The sequence below is a fragment of the Hypomesus transpacificus genome, chromosome 8, assembly GCF_021917145.1.
Source record: "Hypomesus transpacificus isolate Combined female chromosome 8, fHypTra1, whole genome shotgun sequence".
Classification (NCBI taxonomy): Eukaryota; Metazoa; Chordata; class Actinopteri; order Osmeriformes; family Osmeridae; genus Hypomesus; species Hypomesus transpacificus.
This window is the reverse complement of record NC_061067.1, coordinates 5188738-5200084: the sequence shown is the minus strand read 5'-3', so window position 1 is coordinate 5200084 and position 11347 is coordinate 5188738. Positions and strand designations below refer to the sequence as shown.

The 11347-nt window shown below is 40.9% G+C and overlaps 1 protein-coding gene across 1 annotated transcript; it reads left to right on the top strand.

The window, feature by feature from the left end:
- The first annotated feature begins 6450 nt into the window (after window positions 1-6450).
- Window positions 6451-8002, top strand: otulina (OTU deubiquitinase with linear linkage specificity a). Its single transcript, XM_047023878.1, has 3 exons — window positions 6451-6690; window positions 6933-7054; window positions 7344-8002. The coding sequence occupies exons 1-3, from the start codon at window positions 6577-6579 to the stop codon at window positions 7765-7767; spliced, it is 660 nt and encodes a 219-aa protein (XP_046879834.1). The 5' UTR covers window positions 6451-6576; the 3' UTR covers window positions 7768-8002.
- Window positions 8003-11347: the final 3345 nt, after the last annotated feature.

Below are 11347 nucleotides of genomic sequence, written 5' to 3'. Positions count from 1 at the left end.
CTACTGTGGATTGTTGATTTCAAATCTAATACCAAACTAACACAAACAAAACTTCACGTAACAGAAGCCTTTATTGTTATGGTAATAGATGGGATTTACTGTAGCTCTCAATTATAAAACATGATGTTACTGTCATGAAAGAAACCAAATATAGTAAGCATTTGTTGAAAAGACTGGTTGGTTTCTACATAGTACTTCTGTTTTGCAACTGTCTGTGATCAACCATTTCAACCTTGTTTCACAGGAACACTAGCTTTTCACAGTCGGCTATTACATTATTTTTCATAGTGCTACCTCTTTGTCAGTTTGGAAACCTAAGCCAAGAAGTTGTTTTCTTTTTTTGTGTTTCCCATTGAAAACTGTAGGATATGTGAAATACATGTGTGTATGTGTGTTCCCCTCCCTTAAACAAAGTGTATGAGGAACTTTGATTTGGCTGCAGGTATAGCTTGGGCAATGTAGCTGTAACCAAAACCAAAAGATGGCAACAAACTCATGCCTCCACTAAACTTTTTAACGCTGGACCAAAGCTCTATAGTTATATGCACATTGTACAGAAAAATCGGTCTGAAGACGTTGACAATCTTTAAAATGAAACAAATTGATGTGTATAAGTTAACCAGAGTTTTTACCTCATCATTGTCATTTTGTGATAAGTGATAAATGCTTTACACCACGTTAAAAGAAAATAGAAAAAATACTTTTTTGTTTATTTGGATGTTATTTTAACCTCTTTTGGGGAGGGGGAAGGTGGAGGGGGTCGTGGATTTATCTGTTCTAGGATTTTGTGTAAAATTCTTTTTTTTGTGAATCGTTCTTACAGGGTCACACACGTGTATCACTTTTCAACATTGTTGTTTGTTAATTTTGTTCTCTCTTAGGCCTTGTGGTGAACACAGCTCTCTGTTTCAGAATCCAGGATATTCAAAGGCTTTACAATCTTACCCAAATATGTATAAAAATGATAATCATAAGTAACGACTAATGATACTAACAGTTAAGGATAAACTGGTTTGAATTATTATTCTTATTAAGACCTCGAAACCAAAGCCGATGCGACTGCCAAGGGTGGTTTTAATTTTACAGACAGAAAACTGTATTTAATTCTATTGAGCAATATATGTTTGGTCAGTTTACACAGCACTTTGTGTATTTCTTAAAAGCTTCAAGTCTGTCACGTTAATCCATAGTTATTAATAAACGATTGTTTGACATTGTTGACTTTGTTTTCTAAGTGTTTTACACTACAACAGCACAGTCTGTCATGAAATAAGGCTCTGAAAATGCATAAACCACAGAAGTTATTGTTGTTTACCAGCAAGTATTCACAAGATTAAAATATAATCAAGACATAATGTTTCTATAGGTTCAATGCAAGTGCACCTGCCTTTACTACACTCAACATATAATGTTAGATACTCTGCAGTTTCTATGTTCCCATCTAAGATCAGTGAACTCTGCATGTTTTAATGGTGATGTGATTGTGAGAGAATAAAAACAGCCCCATAAAGACTTTCTCCGATTCCTAACCTTTTACTACAGAGTTCACACCTTAAAGCAAACCGACAGCTGGCCAAGACCCCAGGTTCAATAGCAATTCATTTAGATTTCCATAAGGTCAATAGAAAGAAATACATGTCAGGGTTATTTCACATCAATGATTCATTTCTTTGCTGTACCAGATAACAATAACGAGACAAGTGTAAGACAATGGAAGAAAAAGAAAACTGTCTTGGGTGAAAGCCTTTTGAAACTAAACTCCAAAGTTTGAAACAGCTCTGTTGTCCATGATGCCTTTGAAAACTGACTAGCTGGTGCAAAGAAAGTAGTAAATAAATAAATGATAATAATAAAAAAAGCACTGACTATAAATTATTAACATTAGGCTGAAAACTGATGTTGAAGATGTTTTCATCGTTCTTTCAGTTTTCTTTTTTCACTTCATTTTAAAACACCAGATGTGCTCTTCAGTGATAATGGTTGAGATATACTGTAGGACAGCTATTTGATATTCTTTTGTTTTGTATTTTCTCAATTTTCATCATTTTTTTCCTATGTAATGCGCATATGCAGCTTTCTAAACCCCAATCTGTTCTCCGATATCAGAAATCCCATGTTGTCTATGGGGGGAAAAGTATACTTTTTCTTCACCATCAACAAGGGCCATAGCAATACTTTTGAATTAGAAAGTTTCCACATACTTTAGACAAATCAATGGGCATAGATGGCAACACCATTGCACAGAAAGAAACATTTTATAGGTCATTCAGTATAATAAATATGGAATAGACTGAACCCAGAAGAATGTCTTTCAAGTAAGGCATGATGGAAAATTTAGAACATTTCATACAAAGAAGTTGTAATGTGTCAGTGCTATCTGTCAATCAGCTTAACAGTCATTTGTCTTCACAAGGTGAAGTGTTTGCACAATGATCTTTACTATAGAGCAAGATTCATAGATTTATCTCAGTCATCTCATTCAGTTCTGAAACATAGAAAACACATATCTGTCTATAGAAGCGTATAGTTCTGTTTCTTCCACAAGGACAAATGAGATAGTCCAGGCTGATCCATTACAAACCGTCAACACAAGATCTCTCCCTCCCCCTCAAAAGTCAACTGACTGACTTGTTGGAGTATAATGAATTCCTGTTCAACTTGCAACCAGTTAAAATGGTCTGGAAAGAGAAGAGAATGTTTGTAGAAAATATTATGACAAGTCAGAGGTCTAAATGGATTATGTTTCAATATCAGCCACGACACAGAAAGAGAGAGGCAGAGGAAGAGAGAGGGAGCATGTGCAGGAGCACTGGATGCAGATGGTTTTAAATTGCTGCCTTTGTTTTCCATCAGCCATGAAGCATTCACTTTCCTTATCTTTCAAACAATGCGCAGTGGTGCTGATGTTCTGGGTAAATGAACTGTCTGTGTCCCCCCCCCCCCCACTCCCCCTCATCCACCTCTGCGTTTCAACTTCCTCCTCAAGGTTGAGATGCCGGCACCCCCTCTGTGAAGCCAGAGTCACAGAGGCATCTCCCACTTTGCTGTTCTGCACACCCCAACGCCTCTGGGGGTGCAATTACCAATCCTCACATGCAATCGGGGTTGTCCATGCATATGATCCCTTGTTGTTTCTGGTGTTGTTTTGTCCAACCCCCCCCCCCCCCCCCCCTCCCAACCGCCCTCCCTCGTCCCATTATTAGCGAGTGATGCCACTGTGTGAGGTTTTTGAAGGTAGAGAAGTTAATAGCCGGTGTCTTTATGGAGATGGTACCTCTGACTCGAACAGCGGATTGTCCACAGCCCATTTCACTTTCTACCTGCCCTGCGCAGGACTCATATCCCCTTTACTCTGAGCTGTCTTACTTTCCAAATGCATCTTCACTGATCTGTTAAAGATCTGCACTGCAGTGGCAGAAAGAAACAATATAACCATAAACCACAAAACATTAGGATATCATGTTATTTTGAATTTAGGGCCTGTAAACCGTGCACTGATGTCAAATGTTCAACAACAGCACATTCAATTAGGTGGTTGATGGTAACATAATTCACAAGATTCTAATAAAACTAATTGGAACAACAATTTCAATTTAACCAACACACACACATTATTGGTTTATCTTTTCTGTAATTTCAGAAATGTTTTCATTTCAAGCAGACTGTTTATAAGATAAGATAAAAGTATAGTAGCTACTTCTAAATGAGGGGAGCTGAGTTTAAAACCTGTTTGAGAACTGCAACACTAGGACTGAGAAAAACGGAGGCTAAGGGTCAAAGGAAAATAACTGTTTTTCTGATGTGTTGAGATGTTTCTGCAAATACCTGGTCTTCTGATGAGCTGTTTGAATGGACAACATCTACCCCCTCATACCACTCTCTCCCCTCCCTGATCTCTACATAGTATATTCACCGCAACGGAGAGAGAGAGACCTGGTATCAAAAGCCAGTAAGAGGGTAGATAGTGATTGAGAGATGGAGAAAGAGTGGTGTGGTTGGATGCATCTTGCCTGTCTTATTAGTGATGGTCCAATACAGACACTTTGGACCTTCTTTATGGGGCGATGATGAGACCCTCTCCGCACATCTCAGGAAAATGGCTGGGGGGAAGCCACAGATGAGAATCACTCAAAGACAGGGAGATGTCAACAGGCCGGTAATGACACCTGATGGCCCCAGAACCCTCTCTCCTTTTCCCACTCGGCCTCACCTGGCTGAGTTGCACAGTACTTGAAAACATAATTAGAGGCAAAACAGAGAAAAGGAAGCTTTAGTCCTGTGTTGTTTGTAACCAAAGTTCTTTGTTTGATATGTTCTGGTGTCCATTTTTCGTCTCCTCTTTTTCACTTCTTCAAAGAAGACGGGGGAAAGAGAGAGAGAGAGAGAGAGAGAGAGAGAGAGAGAGAGAGAGAGAGAGAGAGAGAGAGAGAGAGAGAGAGAGAGAGAGAGAGAGAGAGAGAGAGAGAAGGGGGGAAAGGGAAAGGGAAGGGGAAGGGAGAGGGGGGGGTTGAGAGATAAAGAAAGAGAAGGAGGAGAGTTCCCTGTGAGATGCCAAGGTGCTCGCAGTCCATTGTGCTCCTGGCTGTCAGGTTAAATTAGGGAGTACAGGCTCTGTGAGTGTAAAAAAATCAATACTTGATGGAAGATTGCTCCCCGGAAAATCTGTTTTGATTCCAGGATTAATTCTTGACCAAAGACTCCAGCAAAATGACATGCCATTAGGCCGAAAATGAACACATTCTGCAGTGGAAATTGGATGGAAATGTGTCAGGTGATTGCCCTGACTGGTTGTTCTGCTCTCTGAGCGTGGGGACGGAAGGTGTGGTTGCTTCCGTGAATGAGGCCTGCAGTCTGACTCCATTTCCACACAACCCAGTCAAGTCCACTGTGGCCTAAGTGTATTCTCAAGGCCATTGTTGTCCAGCTCCTGCAAATGCATTCCACCCAGCTCAGATGCATTTGTCCACCACCATTCCGACTCTCCTGTGTTTTCCATAAAACCCAGCATAAAAAATAAAGAATCTTAAAAAAATTTCTCTCTCTTCTTTTCTCTGTGGAGAAAGGAAAGAGGGTAAAATACAATATTGATGAATGAGTAATGTGTTTGTCATCACAAATAACATATTTACGTGTTGAAAACTTGGCAAAAAGGCTCTAGACATTGATTTGAAAACAAATGCAGTCAAGCTGGCAAAAGACTTGTGTGGACAAATTGTGTTAGAAGAAACAAGTCTTCTAAACCCATAGCCTTTCTCTTGCATTGCAGCAAACTTGTGATACACGTAGACTACTTGATGGGACATACATAGAGAGATAAATACAATTTGAAAAATTACGTTTTAATAATTTTTTTACAGAAATAAACGAAACAAAAACAAAATCATACATCTGGAGCATTCCATTTTATTCACATTAATATCCAACTTAAAATAAAAATTAAGTAAAAATAAATTTCTGCCATAAAAAAAATTAAAAGCTTTTTGAAATGTGTTCACTCTGCCTGCCTATAGACCCCCTAAGGACATTTTGCATTTCTGGATGGATAAGTAGGGGCACCAACATACCGTAAATAGATGCATTCCACAAAGTAGATCGAAAAGGTAAGTAGTGGTTGCTCTATCTCCCCTATTGTGCCAGTAACTTTGTTATCCCTCTCTCAGTTTCAGGTTGAAATCATGAATAAGGATGGTCCAGATTCAGACAGGATCCAGAGAGACGGACACTGTTCCAGATGCAGTCTTGATAAAGTAGGATGCTTTTTAAAAACATTGGAATTTCTGGTATCTCAGGTTTTTAGATGTGTAAATGTGTAACATCACAATATGCTTTGTGAATAATACTTTAGGTATTCATCATCAAGGTGTATATGGTTTACAAAAAATGACTTCATATCATTTTAAAGCTGCACCAGGGAATGTTATAAAATGTATTCAAATAGGAAAAACAGTGCCCCCAATTCTTGTCTGAAATTCCGCGCTTTCCTCCAGCTCGAATTTGATTTGATGTTTTCTCAAAAGACAAGGAAATCTTGGTTGGAAGATGATTACTGGAACATGTTACTGGCAGGCTCCAAATATTCTTAATTGACATTCCACTTGCTCAGAGCTGTGTTGCTAATTAACTCTAAGAGGGCCTTACTAACTTCCTTTAACGTTAATAATTCACATCGACAACTTACTTTTGACTTGTGTCTTAGTATAAGAGTAATGTTCCACTTCATTTAAACTGACGCTCTGAGTGAAACATTAAGGACAAGGTTGAATATTTGAATTTTTACTGTATGGGTTTAGCGTCCTCTGTCGACAAAAAATATGTAATACAAGACATCTTATCGTGAATACTTTAATGAGACTGCAGTGCTACTCCATTGCAGGAGGTGGCAGTGTGTAACACTTCTTGGCAGTGGTCAATGTTAACAATACCAGAAGAAAATAATATCCTGCGCATCATGATGACGTAGACAATAAATTTGGACACGTGAACTGACATCAAAACATGAAACTAAATGCCAGAAGCGTGCCACAAATATAGGTTATTGTCCTAGGACACACAAAGGAAAATAAGTTATTATTTACGATGTCTTGGGTTAAGGCAGTTGGACGCAGTGTTGAAGATGTCTTCGACGAGGATGCGGACGACATTACTTTACAAAACAAAGAATGGAAGTACAACATGGAAAAGCGTGTTAAGGTAAAACGTGATGATGAAACGTGAAAAGGTGATGATGGAAAACTCATGGAAAATGAAAACGGCTTTAGATTTGTATTCGACTATTTTTTCACAGGAAATACATGACAGTGCAGTGTGATGTATTATTATTATTTAACAAAATCTGGAACAGATGTACTATGCTACTAGATTTTAGATACAATGAAACCAACACAATTCTCTAGAAACTGTTAAACAATACTGTTCCATGCTTTTCTGTTCAGGACGGATACAGAGATGGCATTGACGCAGGTAAAGAGGCGTCCATTCAGCTCGGTTTTAACCTGGGATACAAAGAAGGAGCGGCCAAAACTGTGGCCATTGGGCGTCTGAAAGGAATCGTAAGGTATTTAAGTACATTTAACCAGACATGCAGTTGAACTCTTTTTGGAGATTTAAACTGTTGGGATTTAAGTTGACGCCAATCCTATATCTTCTGATTTATCTCCTCAAATAACTTTGCCATCCGCATTCCATATATTGGCCACAATGATCCATCATATGACTCGTTTCTTTGTGCAGGGCCACATCAGTGTAGCCCCTTCTCCACTCTTCATTACACATGCCTGTGTCACTCGGTTCTCTTTCCCTATTGTCTCTCAGTTTGTTGCCTCTTTGTGCTTGTCTCTACACAGTGCTATACAGTGCTGGTGCCAGCTGCAGAGGCCAGACAGCCCCTCTCCTGCCTGCGTTACAGACCTTCTCCAGCGGGTTGTGCAGCATGAAGACTCTGTCATCCAGGCAATGGTTAAGGCCCTGGAGAAGCCTCCACCCAGTGTCAGTGACGTCTCTGACTGTATGGAGGACCTAGGGGTGGACCAGGGAGATGCAGGATGCAGGGGAGAGGGGTGTCAAGCTGCCGACTGCTGCAAGAGAGGGGGAGATATAGACATTGACCTGAAGCCGTCTCAGAAACCCAGTTGTTCAGGCACCACAGACTTCCTCAGTTCAGAGGAGAATTTTGAACGGCTGGTTCAAAGCTGCATGGAAGTGGTGTCGGAACTCAGGCTGCCAAAGGAACTGGCTCAACACCTGAAACAGCTCAATAGTGCAGATTGAACCTTTTCTTGTAAAATATAAACTTGTGGATATTTATTCTTTAAATAATTTGATTAATGTCTGAGATTAGATTTGTGTACAAGCCTATATTTTAACTTGCAGCTTGTTTACTATGGATTTTTTTTTACAGGGGAAACAGTGATATGATAAACTTTTGGAGTGTTTTTGTACAGCAGCCATAGTATTCTGTTTTAGTGACTGTAATATGCACTTGATTGAAAAATAAAAAATTGTAAATGCATTTAGATTTTGGGAAGACGGGTACATATTCTACGTTTTGACACATCATAATGGACGACCGACATGTGTCATTTTTCATAATGTATACACTGGATAACCTCACATGAAAATTATGAATGACTCAATGCTGCCCCGGAAGTAATGTCACTCAAAATATTATATTTACATTTATTGTAAACTATAAGACTTGCTAGTGCGGTGCATGCACGGCTGTTGAATAAGATTAATTTCCCTTTTTGCCTCCATTTTGCTCAAGTGTAGCTAATGTTGACGGAGATTTTTATTTTAGAACCGTTTTGTCATAAGTATCATAGTTACAGTCAGCTAGCTACTACGGTAGATAGCTTTGTGATGCTGGCTGTTTCGAATGTAGCTAGCTGCGTCCACATGACCAGAGCAAACAAATATGCCTGACAGCTAGTGGGGGTCAGAGTATACAGAATAAAAGGAGGGCCGCAATGTCAAATTCTCTGAAGTAAAATCCGTCTGTGAAACTTCCTGGAGCCGGTGCGGTTGTCCTCAAGCTAAGACAACGCGTCTTCATTTAGGTACAGTAATGTCAGCTTTTCTTTTACAGTAGCTTGCTTGCTTATAGCTAGCCTGTTAAAATTTTCCACAAGCTATGTGAAATATTACTAGGCTAACGCAAATTAAAAACAAAAAACTAGGCTAAATCAAAGTCTTTCCTCGAACATAGCTACGTAACTGCTCTATTATTTGTTGATTGCACTTCCGTGCATTGGACAGGGTTACATTAGCCGATTAAACGGGAAATCCATATTATGTATCCGTTTATTGTAGACAACATAAGCTACTGTAACACAACAGTCTTTAAAATAGCTAGGTAGTTTGAGTTGGTGAAGCTTGGACTTTCATTTTAGTAGTGTAATAGTGCGTGTGTGGACAATTCGGACGCCATTCTCAATTAGCGCACGCGCATTCGGTGTCACAGTGTTATTTATAAGTGTGTAGGGCCTGTTTTGTAGCCTAGACCCATTTAATTGACAAACCTTATTAGCTATACACCCATGTACAACAATTCGGATCAACAGTTGTGTTCAGAGTTTACCCCCTTTTAAAAAATTCACTGTAGTAGTCAAACCATGTTGTGCTCTCAAGTGCTGCAAAGGGTGTCCTATTTTTCTTCGTTATGACTGACTTATAAGCTGTATGTACTTGTTTAGGTGTGATGTCCTTTCTTTGGACCTGCGACTTGGTCAGGATCCCAGAAATGCTTGCCTGGCCATTCGCCTCGGACTCCTGAAATCTTCAGACTTCCAATAAGCTCTTCTGCCATCCTCACGGGGCAGAAGGCACCACAGCCTTTCAATGGGTAACTCTTGCTGCCGACAGTCCAAACCCTGCAATTCTGAGGAAGAAACTAATGGTTTGTTAAACCATGCTACTAAGACCACAGTGACACCAGCAGAGTCGGAGGGGGTGGCATGTGTCCAGTACAACAGTGCTGTTAAGCAGTTGAGGTGAGATATGGGTTACTGTAATAACCCTTGAAAATATTGAGCATGATTATGTCTACTACTTTGACTACTTATCTTTCTATCTCAATGATCTTATATTGGTTGATTGATTTAAACCGATTAACTGTCAGGAAAAAAAAGATACTGTAGATACAAATACAAATGAAAGTTGGCCTTCATGGGCTTATCCTTGTTTTATGTGTTTCTTAGTGAGGACAATGCAAACAACAAGAAGGAAGGAAAGGTGGAGGTGGCAGTGAATGTTCAAAAGCTACAGGGTGCCTCGCCCCGAAAACCCACTATGGAGGATGTTACCAAGGCTACCGAAAATGGACCTTTACATTCTAAATGTAGCCAGACTAAGTCTCCCTCTCCGCATCCATGCATTGACAATGCACTCCAAACCATCTCCATCCCCACAGTGCAGGATCGAGACAAAGGTGACGCAGCCACTGTGACCAGCCATGAGAAAAGCCCATCCGACCCTGCCCTTAAGGAATGTGTTATAGCTACTGAGCGAAAAGTCTCTATCGAGGTCCAGAGTTATGTTCCTTGTGCCCTGGAGGAACCTTCTGCTGTCGTGAAGAACAACATCTCAGAAGCTGCCCCTGGCTCTCCCAAGGCACAGATCCTAACTGAGAACCTCATCGTCCAGGATGCCGATGCTGGTGCTGATTCGGGAGCAGGATTCGTCCGTGCTGTGGATGCACCCTCGGAGGAAGGTTTCCATGGCATGGAGGACGTTCCTGTAAACGACTCTGAGGTTACTCTTAAGGCCTATGAGGAGAGCTCTGTGCCCAGCAAAGGTGATGAGACCTGGGTAGAGTCAACCTCCACTGGAAACATCTCTCTTCCACTTTCACCCTCATCTGGAGTTGTCACAGAGTAAGTCAGAGGAATCCAAACCCTAACTCGCCTTTGACCATTAAATTCCTCAAGTTTCACAATCTGAGGCATGTGCCAGTGTTAACTGTATTTGAGCCTTGCACTGTCTTTTTACCCACTGTCTACAGTAGCTCTGTGATGAAGGTGGTTAACTCAGAGAAGGTGCTCACCACGGCGACAAACACAGGTGACACCCCGAGTGACTTGAGCCATGCCAGTCACATGGCCCCTCCTGCACCTGTGGCGACAGAAGCCAAGCAGAGCAGCCTGACTGACAACGTCTCTGCTCTGCCTGAGGAGACAGTCGCCAAGAGGCCCTCAGGCATTAGGTCAGTGGGTTCAAATGTATAATCTTTTTTATTCATGACCAGGGGTTTTGCCATGGCTGTAGAATGTCTTAGTGGTTGTTTGTTACCACAAGGGGGCAGGAAAATACCATTGTACCATAACATTGTAACATGATCTTTTGTTTGAGCATGCGTGTAAGATAGCGTAGTAGTTTGTCATAATGTGGCTAAAGTGCATTCATATAGTGAATCATCTAACAAACAGGCTAAGGCGAACAATATCCTTATGAATATTATGTGGTCTGTCTCATGGGAAGCCACATTAGTCAAATATAAGCAAAATCCCATTTCTCTTCTCTCTCCAGTCTGAAGTCCTATGAGGAAAAGAAAGTGACCCTCTGTGAGCAGATTGGCTTGACCGAGGTGCCATCTCTGGATGACCTCATAGGGGAAGAGGAGGCAGAAGTAGAGTTGGAGAGGAAGGAGGTTTGTCAGACAAAGGCCATAGTGAAGGAAGGAGAGAGTGATGAGCTTGGCCTGAATGGAGAGATGAAGCAGGGCGTGGACGGAGAGGATAAGCAGAAGGTGGAGCAGGGCCTGGAGGTGGAGGTTAAGCAGGGCCTGGAGGTGGAGAAGAAGCAGGGCTTAGTGGTGGAGGTAAAGCAGGGCCTGGAGGTGGAGGAGAAGCAG

What these genes read in the sequence shown, in the direction of transcription:
- otulina (XM_047023878.1), top strand. Translation starts at nt 6,577, where the DNA reads ATGTCTTGGGTTAAGGCAGTTGGACGCAGTGTTGAAGATGTCTTCGAC. An exon ending in ACATGGAAAAGCGTGTTAAG is followed by an intron (nt 6,691 to 6,932) that starts GTAAAACGTGAT and finishes TTTTCTGTTCAG; the next exon opens with GACGGATACAGAGATGGCAT. An exon ending in CGTCTGAAAGGAATCGTAAG is followed by an intron (nt 7,055 to 7,343) that starts GTATTTAAGTAC and finishes GTCTCTACACAG; the next exon opens with TGCTATACAGTGCTGGTGCC.